Source organism: Mustela erminea, chromosome 3, assembly GCF_009829155.1.
Source record: "Mustela erminea isolate mMusErm1 chromosome 3, mMusErm1.Pri, whole genome shotgun sequence".
Lineage (NCBI taxonomy): Eukaryota > Metazoa > Chordata > Mammalia > Carnivora > Mustelidae > Mustela > Mustela erminea.
The window spans coordinates 92501770-92523403 of record NC_045616.1 but is presented as its reverse complement, the minus strand read 5'-3'; the positions used below and the strand labels follow the sequence as shown (position 1 = coordinate 92523403).

Below are 21634 nucleotides of genomic sequence, written 5' to 3'. Positions count from 1 at the left end.
TCTGGGTTCCCAATCTCAGTAGCATTATTAGACCCTATGCCAACGATGTGAGCCGGTGCTGAGTGTCATTTGTCTTGATTTCCTTCTTCCCTAATTTCACAACCACATCAGTGAACAATTTCAAGGGGCCTAGTAGGAGCCAGGCAGGAGCCAGGCAGGGCTGAATATGGGGCCAGAGATGAGTCAGAGCCAGTCTTCCTTTCTCTAGCTTACATTCTGGGGCAAGCTATAGATGGCCAACCCCTGCACACATTCTAAGGAGGCTGCACTCTCCCTCATGAGATCACATCTAAAATCAAAACTCCAGTCAAGACATTCCTGCCTGCACAAACTCAAAATGTCTGTTTGTGTTTGCCTCACCAGTTTCAAAGCATTCCTTTCAGGTATGGTACAGAAACAGAACCAAAGGGTAATCTCCACATTTGCCACTAATTTCCACATTTGGTGCAGAGAGCCTCGTCTACCCAGGATGTGACACTGAGAGAAGGGAGCACACAGCACACCTAAGTTGGCGACACTGGTACTGGAAGACTCAAGCGTGGGTGTCATTTGTGCCATCCAGTCCTACGTATGCCTGCTCTGCCTCCTGTAACCCAACAAACTGAACCAAGAATTGGAAACCACCTAAATAATCAATAGGAAAATAGCTAAATAAAGTAGCTATTAAATGTTTTTTAAGGAATATTAATGATATGGAAAATATTTATGATTTGTGAGGTAAAAAGCAAGATACAAAACTCTGAGATCAAATTCACTCAAAAATTATAATCTACACCTGTCTGAATTATATACATATTTATAACCCAGAAGCACAGGTGCCGTTGTTAAGACTTGGGCAGCTTTTTTTTTTTTTAATGTTTTTTTAGGGGCACCTGGGTGGCTCAGTCAGTTAAGCATCTGCCTTTAGCTCAGGTTATGATGCCAGGATCCAGGAGTTGAGCCCCACATTGGGCTCCCTGCTCAGCAGGGAGTCTGCGGGAGATCCTCTCTCTCCCTCTTTCTCTCTCCCTCCCCCCACTGTGTACACTCTCTCTCAAATAAATTCTTCTTTCTTTAAGATTTTATTAATTTGAGAGAGAGAGAGAGAGAGAGATCACAAGTAGGTGGAAAGGCAGACAGAGAGAGAGGGGAAAGCAGGCTACCTGATGAACAGAAAGCCTATGGGGCTCGATCCCAGGACCCTGAGATCATGACCTGAGCTGAAGGCAGAGGCTTAACCCACTGATCCACCCAGGCACCCCTAAATAAAATCTTTTTTAAAAATAAGATTTATGGGGCACCTGGTTAGTTCAGTGGGCTAGGGCCTCTGCCTTCAGCTCAGGTCATGATCTCAGGTCCTGGGATTGAGTCCCACATCGGACTCTCTGCTCAGCGGGGAACCTGCTTCCTCCTCTCTGCCTGCCTCTCTGCCTGCTTGTGATCTCTCTCACTGTCAAATAAATAAAATCTTTGAAAAAAAAGTAAGATTCATGTTTTTTAAGTAATCTCCACATCCAACACAGGGCTCAAACTCACAACCACAAAATCAAGAGTCAGATGCTCTGCCAACTGAGCCAGTCAGGCATCCCACTGGCAGCATGTCTACTCAGTGTATGATGTGATGCTCCAAAAGTCAAAGACTATTTGCCTGCAGCACTGGGGCATGGAATGCAAAGACTGTGCCATCAGGAAAAGCCCAAGAACCCTAGACCCACTAAGCGGGTATGAGCTTCCTGACAGAGGAACCTTCAACAGGGAGACAACAAGGAGGCCAGAACTCCAGAAACTATACACTGATTTAGCTGCTTTATTTTTCTTTGCAATCCTACTTTGCCAGTTTTCAATAAACTTCAGTACTAGCAGAAAACTGGACCTAAACTAGAATTTGAAATCTAAGAGAATTCAAAGAAGCAGAGTACTATCGCTAAAAGGAACAAAAACAAGCTGGTCAGTTTAGCTTCCTCCCAAACAAAGCATGACCCCTGTCACCACCCAAAGGAAGGACTCCATGCCATCATTAAAATGAAACACACTTTTAATATCATAGATTTATATCTTTGCCATTTATTTTTAAAATCTTATTCAAAATATTAAATAATACAATTTCAGATATGAAAAATTACTGCAATAAAACAGTTCAGGTGTATTTCACTGTGCTCCCCTTCCTTATCAGGACAGTAAATTGTCCACCTGAAAGAAATGGTGGACTGCCCTACTTCTTCCATCTTCACACAAAGCACATGCCCACTGGCTCGCCTGGGCTTTCTGAACAGGTGTTCAACATATAGTAAGGGTTATGTTTTCTAAAAAGTTGCAGTGACATTTGTAAGTCAACCATGGTTCAAATCACGTATTTACATACTGATCAATTCTTTATTATATAAAGACAGGCTAAAATGAAATACAGTAAATAATTTCCAGTTGCTGTGAAAAACAAAACAGAAGAAAATAAAACAAGTATGGGGGAGAAAAAGTCAGTGTACACATATATCCTTTATGTATACAAACAACTTCATTCAGGTATAATTTTAATTTGAAAGGCCTAGACACAATATTATTTAAGTGATAATGGCCCCTAAGATTTATTCAAACTTACTATAAAATAATAAACAAAGTGAACAAATCTGATACAATTTCAAACTCTACTCCTTACTTGAAAGCTTGGAGGAACCCATGCTACAATCAATTGCTAACTAAAAGCAATTGTATGTGTATTTAATATTTTGCCACAATTTCTATCTCTAAATTTAATTCAGTAATTCAAGCCAATATATGGTATCTCTGGAATATTTTATCTATGTCCACTGCAAACCGCAGTCTCTCTATTGCCAGAATTTCTAGAGACATTTATTAATGTGTTGCCTAAAATTGCAGTCGGATTAAGCAATATCATTATCTTAAATTATGTTTAAATTATCCAAAAATATGCAAATCAATTTTCCTGAAAGAAAAAATGATACTTATATGCCAAGCACTATTACACACATCCTTGTAGATTACAGTTTGGGAGCACAAAATGTGTGCTAAAAAAATAGTACTTGGATGGCAGAAAGAGAATCTGAGCCAGCAGTTCCAGATAATGTTAGGATTTAGTTGAAGGCTAGGATCTTTTAAAACTAGCATTACCAATACTTCCAGAAGAAGTACAATAAAGAAATCTAAAACAAAACTAACAGAGAACGCTTAGCTCCACATTCTGGACACCTGATTAAATTTACCTCTAAAAATGTAGATAAAAAAATTATATACTCCTTGTTTGTGACATTTCATTTCCAAAGCACCAAGGCAAAATAAAGAGAGACCCCCATCTCTCATTTAAGTACCAACTGCCTATGGCAAAACATCTGCACAATATTATATAAAAAAGTCAAGCAAATAAAATTACATAATAAGCAAACTCAAATCACAGTGCTTTAAAAAATATAATCATTGGTAATCTTCAGAGAAGGCATAGCCTCATTAACATTCTGGTCTAGACGATGATATTCCACTGTTTTGGAACAAAGACCATCACGCCATTTTCTGCTTTGAACCAGAAGGAAAATCTGGAAAATAAAATAAAATAAAATAAATTAGATATGCCAAAAAGAAAATAGAGGATATGCTAAAAGTATAACAAGTATAAAAAGGTTTTATACAAGCCTAGGTTACCAAATTCAAGAAGTAAAAAAACAATAACAAAAGGGCTTTATTTTCCCTCTTGTAAACAAAAACAGAGCTACTCAAATTTTAATGTACAGAGTGCTTGCTGAAAACTGATTCTGGATTCTATCTATAGAAATGAATTAGAAAACCACAGTGGAGCCCAGGAGCCTGCCTATTTAACAAGTCCCTTAGATGTTTAGAACAGATATGGCCCAACATTTCAACACTGGGATAGAGTATCACTGGCACTCAAAATAAATATGTAATGATTTTATAGTCAGGGAAAAAAATCATTAAATACTATTAAGTTCAATGCTTACTTAATTAGAAGTATTAAATTAACAATCTTTCTGGAGCACAGGGGAGCTCAGTCATTAAGCATCTGCCTTCGCCTCAGGTCATGATCCCAGGGTCCTGGGATCAAGCCCCATGTCAGGCTTCCTGTTTGGCAGGAAGCCTGCTTCTCCCTCTTGCACTCGCCTTGCTTGTGTTCCCTCTCTCACTGTGTCTCTGTCAAATAAATAAATAAAATCTTAAAAAAAAAAAAAAAAAAAAAACTTTCTCCATAAATATTCCCACTGAAGTAGAAATGGTAACTTAAGATGTAACATCTCTTTTTCAAAAACCACTAGGCTTTGGTTTTGCTCATTAAAAAACAATTCTACTTCTTTTTTTAGAAGCACACAAGGTAAAGCAATCTGTCTGTAATTTGTTAAAACATACCACAAGTTTATAAACTGATCAGACATCTTAAAATTTTACCATCAATTTAAACTTGACTGAAAAAGAAAAAAATTCTGAATTATCAAAACATTAATAAGAAATAGGACTGAGATAATTAAGGGCAATTAGAGGGGCTGAAAACCCCAAACATACCTTCCTTTTGTTGTGATATGTAATGTAAACAACAGCAATACAAAAAGCAAAAATAATAAGATGAAAAAAGAAATGGCTATCTTCCTCTTCAATATTTGAGGATGGGGTCTTAAAAGATCTCACTGACTGTTCAATTTCCATGTAGTTCCTGTTTTCTTCCAGAGCCTCACTGGACTCCTCGTCCCTGGGGCTGGTGGTCCAGTCATAGTCTGGTTCTCCATAGTCTCCATTGTCCAGAGTATCTTTGGCAGTGGACGGAGAACTATTGAGTGTGAGAAGATCCTCCTCCTCTATGCTGGGATCTTCATTGTTATCTGTTTCCTCTTGAGACAGAGAAGTAGTAGGTGAGGGATGAGGGGCTACAAATGCCCCTCCACCTTTCTCTGTACTAGTTGTGGGTCGGAGAGTGGTGCTGATTTGGAAGACAGAAAGGTTGGTTTGGTTTTCATGTGTTAAAGCACTCATATTTGGAGCAGAAACATCTTGCTGAGGTACAGTGTGGCCCGGCAAATCAGTTTGTGGTTGAGCTAGAATAAAGAATATTAAACTGAAAGCTCCAACTTCATCTCCACCAGGCTACAAGCATATTTACCTAAATTTTTCACTAAGCATTTCTCTTTGCCAAATTCCTTTCCCTTGAGAATTTATTAATAAGTCTCAATGGCCATCAATCAGTTACATGTCTTCTTAGTCAACTATTCATCAGGTAAATAACTCTTTAGCCAGAAAGTAAGAAGTTTAGCACAATAAAAGACCTACTACAGGGGCGCCTGGGTGGCTCAGTTGGTTAAGCAACTGCCTTCGGCTCAGGTCACAGTCCCGGAGTCCCGGGATCGAGTCCCGCATCAGGCTCCCAACTCCATGGGGAGTCTGTTTCTCTCTCTGACGTTCTCGCCTCTCATGCTCTCTCTCACTGTCTCTCTCTCAAATAAATAAATTCTTTAAAAAAAAAAAAAGACCTACTACATTACACAGCATGTCATCAAAAGATAAAGGAAAGAGCAGATGGGATAACTTTGGGTCACAATGGTAAAATTCATACAAAGCTCTTTCTTATCCATCCCCTCTGTTTTCTTTTCAAAAACGGGCTGGACTTCAATAACCCTTGTCCAGACTGCACCCCATCTCCAGAACAGAAAGACTTGTGGCCAATCCTGGCTCAAGAAGGTCACAAACTAGATACAGAATGTGAACCTATCGGGTGCCTAGGTGGCTCAATCAGTCAGGCATCTGCCTTCTGGGTGAGGTCATGATCCCAGAGTCTGGGGATAAAGCCCTGAGTCTGGCTCTCTGCTTAGCAGAGAGTCTGCTTCTCCCACTACCTCTGATGCTCGCCCTGCTTGTGCTTTCTTTCTCTCTCTCAAATAAATAAAATCTTTCTAAAAAATGTGAACCTAAATATTTTCAATACAATACAACAAATTTAAGAAGAGCTATAAAGCAAGCTGTAATCAGCATTTCTAAGTGATACTAGAACCTGAAGACCAACTTCCTTTCTTTCTTCCTTCCTTCCTTTCTTTCTTTTAGGTACTCTTAGGAAGAAGAAAGCAAAAACTCAAGGGGAAGAAAAGGAAATTGGATTAGGAACTTGAAAACTATGTGTTTAAAAATAAACTATTTTATTTTTAAGATTTTATTTATTTATTTGACAGACGGAGATCACAAGTAGACAGAGAGAGGAGGAAGCAGGCTCTCTGCTGAGCAGAGAGCCCGATGCAGGGCACCCTGAGATCATGACCTGAGTGGAAAGGCGGAGGCTTTAACCCACTGAGCCACCCTGGTGTCCTGAACTAGACTATTTTAAAGATTGGGTAAGGCAATCCAGAATGGGAATGACACCAAATATGTACAAGCTCTTATTTCCCTATGCTCCCACCCACTCAGTATGGTTTACTAAAGTAGTTTAAATTATTTACAGAAGTAACTCTATACACCAAAAGTTCAGAAGAATCCCTGCTGAAATTTAACAGTGTTTCTAATACACAATCTAATGTAGTATCTGTTGAAAAGCTTCAAGAATACCCATTATACTTGTAAAAAAAATGAACTGTCTGGGGCACCTGGATAGTGTAGTGGGTCAAGCGTCTAACTTGATTTTGGCTCAGCATCTCAGCTGAGATTTTGACTCATGATCTCAGCATCATGAGATCAAGCCTGTGTTGGGCTCCACATTTAGCAAAGTCTGCTTAAGACTCTTTCTCCTTCTCCTTCTGCCCTCCCCCAATTTATGCTCTTTCTCTCTCTCTCTCTGAAAGTATATAAAGCTTTTTTTTTTTTAAAGATGAATTGTCACATGAGATCTAAAAACACAAAGATACTATTTTAAAGCCTATCAAATTAAAGTAAAATACTTTGTAGGGGTAAGATTAAACCAAATCATTCCTGGGCTTTCACAAACATGTGTATGCACGTAAATCAACAACCTAACAGACCACTCTATGTTCAAACATGTAATACTTGAATACATGAATACACTCTGGTTTGTGTATCATAGTTGACAACTCTTTTGTATAGAAAAAATGGCTAGTTTCAATGAGACTGACTGGAATCTCTTAGAAAAAAAATTAGTAAATTGGTTAAAAAAAATTAGTAAATTAGTAAAACTGCCTTAAAGTATTTTCAACAGTTGGCTCCTTGAAACTTTCCATTAAAAGAAAACAAAGAAAGAGGGCCTACAACTGAGTACCGTAGTCAGAAATCAAGAATTTCTTAAGACTTTTTATATTTGCATTTACAAATTACTATTTCTCTGGTATATTTAACTTTCCTGTCGAAGTCAGGGAAAATATGATTTAAAAGCTAATTTTTTTAAAAGATTTTATTTATTTATTTGAGAGACAGAGAGAATGAGAGAAAGAGAGAGCATGAGTGGAGAAAGGTCAGTGGGAAAAGCAGACTCCGGGACTCCATCACGGGACTCCAGTATCATGACCTGAGCCAAAGGCAGTCACTCAACCAACTGAGCCACCCAGGCGCCTCAAAAGCTAATTTTTTTTTTAAAGCTGGGAGCCAACTAACTAACCTTCACTTTTTAAAAAATTGTCTTTCTATATGTGACTTTTAGAATAATCATGTATAGTGCTCACTTCAGCAGCACATATACTAAAATAGAACTATCATGTATATTTAAAGGACACAAGCTGATAGGAGTGCAAATGACTGTAATTATCCCCACCTCCCACCCCTTTCCCTGTCCAGAAACCGATCTACTGTGCACTCTGGAATTCAGTGAGATATCAGCAAATCCCTTCTTTTATCTCTTACTTTCTTTTTATAACTGAAAACTGCTCTCCCTTAAAGACATAATTTCCCTGAAGTCCTTTTAATTAACATTTGTTTATTCACCCACATCCTTGCACTACGGGGTTTGGAAGAGGGGAAAGTATTCTGGGGTGGATGGGGGAGGGGTGGGGACAGAAGGGCCCTTCCAAACCATTCTCCCGTTCCCCCCCTTAAATGCACGGGCCTTGATTCTCCCATCATCAGCTATAATCCAATAACCTTTGTCCATCAAAGGTTCCTATTCTCAATGACTTTAGCTCCTGGCTAAAATCAGTTCATTCTACCCAAGTGCTCCTGTCTGGAATCCAAAACCTCCACCTCTCTTCTGATAAGCCAGACCTTCCCCTTACCTTATCAAACTTATCAAACCTTAACTTATCAAACCATGGTCACTATCATCACAACTCTTCCATAATCTCAACTGCAGGCAACCTACTTGCTGATATGACCACCTATCCTAATTCATTCTCTTGGCTTCATAGTCCAAAAGGACCTATGATTCTCTGATCCCACCATCTTTTCAGTCCCCCATGACCACCATCCCATCCTTACCCAATACCCTTGTCCTTTCTCTTTACCAAGATTCAATTTTGTAGTCAGCCATGAACCCTCCCTTATGTACACCACCAATCCCCTTCCCCCTTGCTCACGCTGTCCCTTTCACTTGGCAAGTCTACATCCCAAGTTCAATCAAACTCTGACTACTCCCCATCTGCACCAAGCAGCTAAACATGGCTGGAAATAAATACACAACCATGTCACCATTTTTGTTTCATTTTAAATTCAACGCCAAAGATTCAGATGTACATGTAATGTTGCTGGCACTTATACTATATATTTCTAGTTCATTTAGCCTCCCATTCCCTTAGGAGACCACTCCATTCACATGCTCCTCTGTTCTCAAAAACACCTTCTCTGTTGTCCTCATTTTCAATGGATGGCATTACTTCCTAACTGCTCTGAGAAAAAGGGAGCCATGAGAAGAAAATTTACATGAACTACCAGAACTCTAGACTTATAAATCCAACTGCTACTTGACATCTCCTCTTGGATGTCTGACTTTCAAATTAACATATTCAAAATGAATTCTTACTTAGGCTTCCAGAAGAATGGGAATAGACAAACTTTTCCCTATTCCTCCACTGAAAACAACTAACCCTGGATATTATATATAAAATAACATAAGACTCTGAAAGGTGGAAAGAATAAGGCAGAGTGGTTACAGAATTCAGGACCTGAGGAACAACCTAGTTGTGACTTCCCTGGATTTTCTTTTTCCCTCACATATTCTAGACCTGTAGCTGAAGAAACCAACATGGAAACATCAACGAGTATGTACAAAAACATGCCGTCTCCTGTCCCACTACAAAAAAAAAAGCTTGTTCTCTCTAACCAAAAAAATTAGGAGAGGCAGCCTAGCAAGAAAGAAAACTTTAGAAAATGACTGCTCTACTCCAGGCAAACACTTACACACAGACACACACAGACACACACAGACACACACACACACACACACACTGTAGCTCCGCTGTCATCCATACCAGCAAAGGCCAAGTAGAAAGCCTACTGCAGAAGCCACCTTCTGCAGGCTGTAACAAGGTGCCTCTTCCCCCTCCACAGTGTAATGGTGTCAGAAGAGGCCTAGTATAGAGTCAAGACTTTAATCATCATCCAGTAGTAACAAGGCCACCCCCACCACTGGATAAGAGGAGACAGAACTCCCACCCTAGTCCAGAAGTAACAAGAAGACCATTACCCTTTGGGTGTCAACAGAGATCAAGTGGAGACCCTAGAGTTCTACAGCTATCTGACAGTACTGTGCAGCAACCCCCTCCTCCCCTGCCAGAGCAATGTCATAAAAAGCCAACCAAAAGAGAAAGTTAAGACCCAAGGCTTAAAAACACGAACTCCCACAACTCACCCAGTATGAAATACATCATGTGAATAGCCCTATAACTATTAACACAATTGAATCTTTAATTTTAAAACTCCCAAAGAATTAATCTCCAGTCCCAAATGGTTTTATGGAGAATTAAATGTTTAAAGAACTATCACCAACTCTACAGAATCTCTCCCAGAGAACATGAGGAAACAATGTGCAATTTATTTTATGAAGCCAATATTATTATCTTGATACCAAAACAAAACCACTACATAAAAAGAAAACTACACACTAATATTTTTCATGAACAAAGATGCAAAAATCCTTAACAAAATATTAGCAAATAGAAATCAATAATATAAGAAGAATAATATTCCATGAACAAAGGTTATTCCAGGGTGCAAAACTAATTCAGTATTCAAAAATCAATCAATGCAATCTACCATAATAACAAGTTAAATAAACCTTGACCTAAGTCTCACACCTTATACAAAAATGAACTAAAAATGGATCACAGGAGCACCCAGCTGCCTCAGAGGAGCACGTGACTCTTGATCTTTGGGTCATAAGTCCAAGCCCCATACTGGGTATAAAGATTACTTTAAAAAATAACAATAATAAATAAATACAATAAAAATATAAATATAAAATTTTTTTTAAGATTTTATTTATCCATTTGAAAGAGAGAGAGAGAGACCACAAGCAGGGGGAGAAAGAGAAGCAGACACCCCCACCCCCTGCTCCAACGCAGAACTGGATCCCAGGACCTGGAGATCACAACCTGAGCCGAAGGCAGATGTTCAACCATCTGAGCCACCCAGGCACCCTTGGATCACAAATTTAAATGTAAAATGTAGGGACACCTAGGAACTCAGTCAGTTAAGCATCCAGCTCTTGGTTTCAGCTCAGGTCATGATCTCAGGGTCATGAAATCAAGGCCACCTCCAGCTCCACACTCAACACAAATTCTGCTTGGAATTCTCTCCCTCTTTCTTTCCCTTCCCCTGGGCTCCTCCCCTTGCTCTGAAGTGCACACATGTGCTTGCTCTCTCAAATAAATCTTTAAAAAATAAAAATAAATGTAAAATCATAAAGCTTTTAGAAAAAGACAAAGGGAAAAAAAATCTTTAGAATCTAGAACTAGGCACAAATTTGTAGACCTGACACACAATACATAAAAAGAAAAAAAAAATCCATAAATTTGATTTATCAAAATGAAAAACTTTTGCTCCATGAAAGACTTTCCTGTGAGGATGAAAAGATAAGCTATACAAAGAAAGAAATATTTGTGAGATCCAATGCAAAAAAGGACTAGTATCCAGAATACATTAAAAAAACCTGAAAACTTGGGGCGCCTGGGTGGCTCAGTGGGTTGGGCCTCTGCCTTAGGTTCAGGTCATGATCTTGGGGTCCGGGATCGAACCCTGTATTGGGCTCTCTGCTCGGCAGGGAGCCTGCTTCCCCCTCTCTCTCTCTGCCTGCTTCTCTGTCTACTTATGATCTCTCTCTCTGTCAAATTAAAGAAAAAAAATCTGAAAACTCAAAAATGAGAAACCTAACCATCCAATTAGAACACAGGCAACAGACACAGAGGCACATTTCACTGACGAGAATATACAGATGGCAAATAAACACAGGAAAAGATATTAGCCACTAGGGAAATGCAAATTAAAACCACAATAAAGCTATTACTGTACACCTATCAGAATGACTAAAATAAAAAGTAATGACAACACCAAATATTGGCAAAGATGCAGAGAAGCTAGATCACTTAAATGCTGCTGGTGGTAACATAAAATAGGACAACTATGACAGAAAACAGTTTGGCAGTTCCTTAAAAAACTAAATACGTAACTACCATATGACCCAGCTACTGCACTCCTGGGCATTTATCCCAAAGAAATGAAAACTTACAATCACACAGAAAATCCACACATGAAAGTTTGTAGCAGCTTTAATCATAAAAGTCAAAAACTGGAAGCAACCCAGATGTCCTTCAAAGGATGAGTGGTTAAACAAGTGCAGTGTGTCTATATAATATCAGAGTATTACTCAGCAATAAAAAAGACCAAACTACTGACACGTGAAACAACTTGATGAATCTACGAAGAATTACACTAGGTAAAAAAATTAAAATAAAAAAAGCCAATTCCAAAAAGTTACATACTATATGATTCCATTTATATCACATTCTTCAAATGATAAAATTAAAGAAATAAAGAACAGATTAGTGATTGTCAGGATTTCAAGATGGAGTGGGGATAGGAAGGAAGTAGGAGTGACTACAAAAAAGCAACACAAGAGGTTGGTGAAATGCTCTTTATCTCGACTGTATCCATGTTAATACCGTGGTTGTGACATGGTACTACAGTTTCTTAAGATGGGGAAATGGGTAAAGGGTATACAGAACCTATATTATTTCTTACAATTGTAAGTGAATCTACAAGTATTTCAAAATAAAAAGTTTAAGGAAACATACTTTTACTTCCCACTCCAAACGAGTAAGGCCTTCTAAACCCTCTGCCTGCTTCTACTTTAACTCCTACTGTCTGCTTTTGACATAGCAGCCAGAGTCTTCCTGTAAAAACTTAAGTTCAATTATGCTTAAAACCCTCCGGGAGCTCTCCATTTCTCTCAAATGTAAAACTCTAAGTCTTTATAATAGCCTACAAGATCCTACATGATCTGGCACCCATTACCTCAACCTCATATCTTACTAAACTCCCAAACTACTCTATCCCTTTTGCCTACTTAACGGATAGCAATACCTGTTTACTAAACATGCTCTTGCCCCAATTCTCACCACAAACCCTACACTACTTCCCAAGTAGCATCTTTGCACCTATCACACTCTCTGAAAAGCCTTTCCCATAGTTTTCAGCCAGGCAAAACCCACTCATTCTTCTAAGGGTATCTCCAATATCACTGCATTTGTTATTATAACTACAATACCTAGCACCAAGTAGGAGCAAAGTTAATAAGTATTATTCAGGGGCGCCTGGGTGGCTCAGTGGGTTAAGCCTCCCTCGTGCCTTCAGCTTAGGTCATGATCTCAGGGTCTTAGCATCGAGCCCCGCATCGGGATCTCTGCTCAGCAGGGAGCCTGCTTCCCCCTCTCTCTCTGCCTGCTTGTGATCTCACTCTCTCTGTCAAATAAATAAATAAAATCTTTAAAAAAAATAATAAGTATTGTTCAAGGAGTAAAAACTTGGACCTCCTGGTTCTCCACTCCTTCAAACCAGAGAATACAATCTAGTCAGAAATGAAGGGTATTCAGAACAAAGTGACTCTGACTTTATGGATTTAATTGCTGAGCTTCTACAATCATATGTATTACTTTAAATTTCTAAATGTCCCACTTTCACCCTTTACTATTTGATATTACCACTCTAGTTAAACAACATTTTTTTTTCTAAAGATTTTATTTATTTATTTGACAGAGAGAGAGATCACAAGTAGGCAGAGAGACAGGCAGAGGTGGGGGGAAGCAGGTTCCCTGCTGAGCAGAGAGCCCTATACGGGGCTCAATCCCAGGACTCTGAGACCATGACCCAAGCCGAAGGCATAGGCTTAACTCACTGAGCCACCTAGGCGCCCCTAAAACAACATTTTAAAAATGACTTTCTACATTAAATTCTCTCTCTCTTTTTTTTTAACGGGTCTCTTTTAAAAACTGTCTTAAAATAGATTACAACAATAACTCTTTTTTTTTTTAAGATTTTATTTATTTGTCAGATAGAGAGAAAGCAAGCACAGGCAGACAGAATGGCAGGCAGAGGCAGAGGGAGAAACAGGCTCCCCTCCGAGCAAGGAGCCCAATGTGGGACTCGATCCCAGTACGCCGGGATCATGACCTGAGCCGAAGGCAGATGCCCAACCAACTGAGCCACCCACGTGTCCCACAACAATAACTCTTCAACAAGAATGCAGAGTACCCTGCATGAGCACTGAGTACCCAGAATGGGCACTGAGGCAACAGTGCCTCAAAAATTAAACATATTACCAATTAAATTTAGGTGATCATTTGGGAGCAATCCGATGGCAAACACAGAAAGAAGGCACTTTTGAAATGACGTGGTAAGACCTAATCATAAGATGATCATCTAGTGATCCAAAACAATGCTTATATTAATTTTTTTAGATTTTGTCAAAATAAAAATATAAAACTTTAAAATCCTTACAGATTGCCAAGAATACAACCAAGTACTGCAATTTTAAGAAACCTAATATGAGGGGCACCTAGGTGGCTCAGTGGGCAGGCAAGAATTCTACCACCGAACCACCAATGCCCAGTAGGTGGCTCAGTGGGTTAAAGCCTCTGCCTTCAGCTCAGGTCATGATCCCAGGGTCCTAGGATAGAGCCCAGCATTGGGCTCTCTGCTCAGCAGGGAGCCTGCTTCCCTTCCCCTCTCTCTCTCTCTCTCTCTCTCTCTCTCTCTCTCTGCCTACTTGTGATCTCTGTCAAATAAATAAAATAATAAAATAAAATCTAAAAAAAAAAAAGAAAAGAAACCTAATATAAAACAAGTTTAAATAAATCTAATGCAGTAACTTCCTAACTTTCTATGCTTACTTGAAGTTTGGAACTCAACACATCTTATTTGGCTGTTTTTTTTAATTAAAAGAGTAATTACGTTGGGGTGCCTGGGTGGTTCAGTCTGTTAGGTGTCTGCCTTTGGTTTGGGTCATGATCCTGGGGTGCTGAAACTGAGCCACGAATTGGGCTCCCTGCTCAGCAGGGAGTCTGCTTCTCTCTTTCCCTCTGCTCCTACCCCTGCTTGTGTTCTCTCAAAATAAATTTAAAAATCTTTAAAATAAAAAAAAATCAAACAAAAGAGTAATTCCTTGAAATTGCTCTATCATAAGGTAAGCTTACAAAAAACACTTTTCTTACCAAAGTTTTACAAATGGCATGCAGCACTGCAATGTAGCTGCCTCCTTCTTAAGAGCATATGTTAGTTTACATTCAAATTATTTTTAGAAGAGAATAAGAATTTTAAATTGACAGAAAGACTTAATAAAAAAAAAAAGAAAGATTATCTAACATGTTCCAGTTTAGTTGGAGCAATATTTATGGCGCTCTAATAAACAGAAACAAGAAGACACCTTAATACTCCACATTTCCCCCTTGCTTGACCCTCCCTACAAAATTTTCAACCAGGGGGAAAGCTGTTTATGAACTACAGTTACCAGCTATATATCCCTCAAACTGTATGTCTTAATCATTCCAGTAAGAAATATAAATGCTTAAATGTCAGGTTTTGTCTTAAATGATTAAATAACCAAAACAATCATACTACGTAAGTACTTTGGGAAAAGGAATATTTGCATCAACCAAAGAAATCCTCGTTATATTCTACTCTTGATGAAGGGGCCTTGGGAAAATGAATCTCAGTCCTTCCCCACAAACTTAAAATGCTTCTGGGATGGTGGCTGCCCTGCCCTCACTGCTGCTGGGGAAACCTAAGGAAGTAACCACAGCACTGTAGTAGACGATTGTATGGCTAGACAGCCCCTGTTGACAAATAAGAAAACACTATCCCATTCACACTGTTTTTCATCTGAAAATTCCAAAAAGATTTAAGAAGAAGAGCAAGGCTATGTCTGCCTAAAGAAAAAAGGGAATACTAAACAAAATACTGCTTAATCATTACAAATTCTTATTAATAGATTTGCCCCCCTAAGTCTCAGGCCCTAAATTACACACTTCTTTATTTCCTGATAAAGCCTTCAATATCTTCATTCACAATGTATTTCTTTTTTTTTTTTAACATTTTATTTATTTATTTGATAGACAGAGATCACAAGTAGAGAGAGAGGCAGGCAGAGAGAGAGAGGAAGGGAAGCTGGCTCCCCACTGAGCAGAGAGCCCGACATGGGGCTCGATCCCAGGACCCTGAGATCATGACCTGAGCCGAAGGCAGAGGCTTAACCCACTGAGCTACCAAGGCGCCCCATAATGTAATATTTCTAAGAAAAGAAATACTTAATCATGCAGCATTATTTACAACAGCCAAGATAGAGAAACAATCTAAATGCCTATGGATGGACGAATAGGTAAATATGTGGTATGTATATACAATGGAATAATACTCAGCCACACACTCACAAAAAATGAAATACAGCATTTGTGACAACATGGATGGACCTTGAAGCACTATGCTAATTGAAATAAGTCAGACAGAGAAAGACAAATACCATATGATTTCACCTGGGGGGGGGGGGGGGCGGGAATCAAAACAACAACAAACAAGCAAACAAGCCAAACTCATATAGAAGAGACTGGTGGTTGCCAGAAAAGAGAGAATTGGAGGTTGGTGAAATGGTAGAGGAGCACCAAAAGGAAGAAACTCCCAATTACAAAATAAGTCATGAGGATGTAATAAATAGCATGGTGACTATGGTCAGTAATAGAGTAATAACGCATATTTGAAAGCTGCAAAGAGAGTAAATCTTAAAAGCTCTTATTACAAGAAAAAAAATTTTGTAACTGTTACAAAATGTGATATGTTGTAACTACATTTATTGAAGTGATCAGTTCCCGGTGTACACGAATACCAAATTTATGTTGTACACCTGAATCTAGCAGGTTATATGCTAATCATACCTAAATAAATAATAAAAAGAATTTTAATAAAAAATTTTAAATGAAATAAAATCCTACGACTCTATTTAAATGAAGCAGTAGTCTTTTCCAGCTAACCCAGGACACAAGGAACCATGTTTACCAAGAATCTCCCTTGTCACCTTCCTCCTCTCCTCCTCGCAAGCCCCTCAGGAGCCCAGAGCCTCAGTATCCTGGCTCTTTGCCAAGCACCAGAACCTCCCAGATCTCAGAAATGCACCAGTATCCTAAGACAGCTTTCTCCCCTTCACTTTTGCTCTCCAAAATTATTCCATCAGCTCAGTCTGGTCAGTGCCCCGGCCCACCCTGGTCTTTACCCCTTACCTCACCGTTCCGGAAACCGCCCACACTCCCTTGGCCCTGCTAGACCCCTGCGTGCCTTCCCCCCGTCTTCCCCCCTCCACCGGCGTTGGGACCCTCTCTAGACACCACACCTCCTAACCGCGGTCATCTCCTCAGCATCTGTCCCCCTCTGTCCCCTCACGACTGCGAGCAATTTCGGAGACCCCACCACGGCCATACCCTGTAGCAACCCATTCTTCAAGATTCTCTAGACACCACCACCACTCCTCCCTCCACGCCCATCTACATACTCTGCTCCCCGCTCCCTGGATCCCCGCATCTCTCATCCCCATTTCTCGGCTTCTCAGAGACCCCACCTCCTCAGACTCCCTCAGACACCTCACCCTCCGTCCTCGCCCCTAGAGACCCTGCCCTGTCTACACAGTGCCATCTGCTCCCGACACTCCGAAGCGTCTTTTCCCCGGCCGGGCCTGTCTCCCCGCCCATGCTGGCCCTCCGCGTCTTCTCGCGCCCGCCCTGCCGCCGCGCCCCCTTTACCACTGGACATGGTGGCGGACGCAAGCAGGAGCGCCGGGACCAGCGGCCACGCCAGTACTCCGGGGACCTGAAGGCCGGGCGAAGGCCGCAGTTTCCTTTGCACGGTTCCCCTCATCCTCCTCAAGGTAGCAGCGGCCATAACGGACTCCGCCAGGAGCCTGCGCGGTTGCTAGGCTCTACGTCATGACATCAGACACTGCGTAAGGCACCACGGCCTGAGGCTTCTACGTCCCAACGTGATGACGTCGCAGCCCAGCGCGGCACTCAGAAAATCCGCGGAGGAGGAAGGGTAAGGAGCTGTTGCAGCTGGTCCGCCCCACCCAAGCCCCTGCGGCCTGAGTTTGTTAAGTGAGACGTAGAAAGGGTCAGAGCGCGGCCTTCCCTGCCTGCCATGTGATGGGATACTCTACAGTTCAGGGAAGTATTTTAAAACATTGGGGGTTTTTTGGGTTTTTTAAGACTATTTTTCAGTAATCTCTATACCCAAAGTGGAGCCCGAACTTATGACCCTGAGATCAAGTGTGGACTGAACCAGCCAGGTGCCCCTAAAACATTGTTAGAAGAAAGGGGCACCCGGGTGGCTCAATGGGTTAAGCAGCCAACTCTTTTTTTTATTATTATTATTTAAACTCAATTAATTGACATATAGTGTATTATCAGTTTCAGAGGTTCAGTTCGGTGATTCATCAGTGTTATATAACACCCAGTTCTCATTCCATTAGGTGCCATCCTTAATGCTCATCAGCCAGTTACCCATCCCCCCTCCTCCTACGCCCCCCCCTCCCTCCAACATCCCTCAGATTGTTTCCTATGATTAAGAATCTCAGGGTTTGTCTCTCTGATTTCATTTCGTTTTATTTTTCCCTCCCTTCCCCCATACTCCCTGTTTTGTTTCTTAAATTCCACATAGGAGTGAAATCATAGGATAATTGTCTTTCTCTGACTGACTTAATTTAAGCGGCCAGCTCTTGAGTTTGGCTCAGATCACCATCTCAGGGCGGTGAGATCAAGCCCCACCTCCACCTCCATGCTCAGGGGGCAATCTGCTTCTCCTGCTCTCTTTCTTTCTCTCAAATAAATTAAAATCTTTTTTAAAAAACGTTGAAAGGGAAGTAGCTGCCCTCCCTCTCCCAAAGGCAAATGAAACCCAACTGTTCACAGCAGCTGTATCTAGGTGGTGGAATTATTGGTAAATGTTTTACTTTTTATCTTTCTCCTAATTATTTATTACTTCAACAGATATTTAGCACCTTCTCATATTTCAGTATACAGCAATTAACAAAACAAACCACATACCCTTTGGACAGTTTGTGAGGAAGACAATAGTGTAAAATACACACGATACAATGGTAAAGGCATAATGGAGCAAAAGCACAAAAAGCAGGCCAGGAAGTAGGGCGCAAACAGCCTCCACATTTCCTACAATAAGCTTCTGTTACTTTTTAAATTTTGTGACTTAAAACCCCCAATATATGAAAATGCAGATTTAGCATTCCCCCACAGCCTTGACACATGCTTTGGCCTGTGTGTTCTGCAATTTTTTTTTTTTCTAAAAATGGATTTTACTAAATGCCATTAGTAATAAAAAGTTGTCATAAACAGAGTGTCTGCAAATGTTTCTTAAATAAATGTCTGTAGGCTTAAAATCATAGAAGTTCCACTTCATTGATCTGCAGGAAAATCATTGTGGCATGAAGCAAGACATTTGCTGTACCCATAGCTTCACCACTCTGATCTCCATGATTCCCACAGAATCCTCCAGAGACACAGCTGAACTGCCCCTCTAAGAAGGGGCCCCTCTTCTCTTGAATCTGGTTTCCCTTAACATTTATCTGGCCCCAGTGACAGCTCAGAAACACACAAACTCTGTGTTGGTAAAAAAACTAAGAGGTCATTCATGTTCGTTTCCCTAAGCCCACCACAAGCCTAGACAGACTGAATGGTGCCCTTATTCCAAACCCTTCACGGTAGCCAGGACACAAAGTCTTCCCAAATTCCCTTAGAGCTCTCCCTTCTCCGAGTACACAAACCACCACTCAGTTTAGCGAATAAGACTCTTGATTCCAGCTTCTGCTTGTTGGGAGCTTTAGACATTAGCCTTTTTCCCTAATAAACTCACCTTCAATCTTCTCTTCTTTGTCCACTTTCTTCCTTTTGTCCCCACACCAGAATGTTTAGGTTCTCTTACTGATGAAATACCATGAACTCGGGGAATTTTGCACAATATTCTGACATACTGCATACAACAGGCAGATATTTATGTAAGTGGGAAGGGAAATATACTCTCAATATTCACAGGGCCCTTTGTACATTTCAAAATACCAGTACTGTAACTGGCATCTGACTGGATGTACCCAACAACCATTTTGTGCCAAAATCTCTGGAGAAATTCACAAGTTCACTTTGAAATAGATACAGAGCCTCATGAACCTGACCAATGAAGACAGTATGACAATACTGAGGCCAACAAGTTTTGGGAGACACAAAATGCTTAAGTAAATCTTGTTTGGCATTGTCACCTCCAAACATCCATTACACATACACACACATACACACACATGCACACACACATACACACACACACACACACACATATTTGAATAGAAAATAAGTTCACATTTACTGAAGCCAGATAATATATACATAGTTTACTCTTCTGCTTTGTGTTTGAAATTTACACATTGTCGTTTTTTAAAATCTAAATTGCAGAATTCTAGGGCGCCTCGGTGGCTCAGACAGTTAAGCATCTGCCTTTGGCTCAGCTCATGACCCCAGGGTCCTGGGATGGAACCCTGAGTTGGGTTCCTTGCCTGGTGGGGAGCCTGCTGCTCCCTCTGCTTGTGCTCTCTCATCTGTCAAATAAATAAAATATTTTAAAAAAAATAAGTAATACATGGGGCGCCTAGGTGGCTCAGTTGGTTAAGTGTCTGGCTTCGGCTCAGGGCATGATCTCGGGGTCCTGGGATCAAGCCCCACATTGGGATCCCTGCTCACCAAGAAGCCTACTTCTCCTTCTCCCACTCCCCCTGCTGTGTTCCCTCTCTCTCTCGGTCTGTCCCTGCCAAATAAATAAATAAAATCTTAAAAAAAAAAAAAAGATCTTTTTAAAAATAATCTTTTTAAATAAATAAATAAGACATTACAGAATTCTAGAACAAACCCCAGTGATCCATGCCTTTGTATGATCTCCTGCCCTTGAGTGTGGAAGGGACCTGTGAATATGATGGGATATCAATACTGTGATTAGGTTATTAAAGGGCACATGAGATTTTAAGAAGGGCAGATTTTCCTCAGAGGGCCTCACCCTCTGAGGGTGACTTTAGAAGGGTTGGGGCAGTTACAAAATGAGTTAAAGGGAGCCTGGGTGGCTCAGTTGGTTAAGCATCTGCCTTCAGCTCAGGTCATGATCTTGGGGTCCTGGGATCAAGTCCCATGTCAGGCTCCCTACTCAGCTGTTTCTCCCTCTGTCTCTCATGAATAAATAAAATCTTTTTAGAAATAATGAGTTTAAGTCCTGGAGAATGCCACATACAGCATGGTGACTATAGTTAGTAATACTAGATTGTGTATTTGAGAGTTGCTAAGAGAGTAGATCTTAGAAGCTCTTATCACAAGGGGAAAAAATTATAACTGTGTGGTGACAGATGTAACTAGATGTGATTATTTTGCAATATATACAAATATTGAATCATGCTGTACACCTGAAACTAATGTGTTCTGTCAATTTTACCTCAATAAACAAAAAATAGGGGCACCTGGCTGGCTCAGTTGGTCACTCAGTTAAGTGTCCAACTCTTGATTGTGGCTGGGGTCATGATCTCAGGGTCATGCGATCCAGCCCTGTACTGGGCTCCACACTGAGATTCTCCTCCCCCTGCATGTAGGCACGCATGCACTCTCTCTCAAATAAGTAAATCTTTAAAAAAAAAAAAAAAAAAAAAAAAAAAAAAATATATATATATATATATATATATATATATATATATAAATTTTTAAAAGGGGTAAGGTATGGCTAGTGCTCCTCCTAGAGATTTCAAGTGTGAGAGGGATTTGACAGTAAGGGAATTCTTCCATTCCAGCTTTGAAGATGGGAGGGGACCATATGGCAAGGAATGCACTGGCCTCTATTTGCTGAGAGGAATCCCCACTTGATGGCCAGCAAGGACATGAGGACCATTATCCTACAACCAAAAGGCGTTGAATTCTCTTACAACCATGTGAGCCTGGAAGAGGACCCCAAGCTCCAGACAAGAACACAGTCTGACAGACATCCTAATTTCCGCATCATGAGAATCTTAACAGAGAACCCAGTCACACCATGCTAGACTTCTGAACTACAGGCCTGGGAAATAAATGAGTGTTGTTTTAAGCAACTATTTGGCTAATTTGTTATGCAACAATAGAAAACTAAAAATCTCTCTCTCTCACACACACACACACAGTACAAACACAAATGCCAAATGCCCTGTTTACTTATACTTTTATTAATAAAGACAACAGAAGAA

The 21634-nt window shown here is 40.4% G+C and overlaps 1 protein-coding gene across 1 annotated transcript; it reads right to left on the bottom strand.

Moving 5' to 3' along the window:
• Positions 1-2023: 2023 nt before the first annotated feature.
• Positions 2024-17326, bottom strand: C3H5orf15 (chromosome 3 C5orf15 homolog). The gene is made up of 3 exons (XM_032336726.1): positions 17130-17326; positions 4501-5027; positions 2024-3524 (listed from the first exon to the last, which is right to left on the bottom strand). Exons 1-3 carry the CDS (start codon positions 17266-17268, stop codon positions 3393-3395), a joined length of 798 nt encoding a protein of 265 aa, XP_032192617.1. The 5' UTR covers positions 17269-17326; the 3' UTR covers positions 2024-3392.
• Positions 17327-21634: the final 4308 nt, after the last annotated feature.

Coding starts and splice junctions, on each gene's coding strand:
- C3H5orf15 (XM_032336726.1), bottom strand. CDS start 17,268: ATGGCCGCTGCTACCTTGAGGAGGATGAGGGGAACCGTGCAAAGGAAA. Junction 5,028..17,129: donor GTCCGCCACCATGTCCAGTG/GTAAAGGGGGCG, acceptor TCTTTATTCTAG/CTCAACCACAAACTGATTTG. Junction 3,525..4,500: donor CATATCACAACAAAAGGAAG/GTATGTTTGGGG, acceptor TTTATTTTCCAG/ATTTTCCTTCTGGTTCAAAG.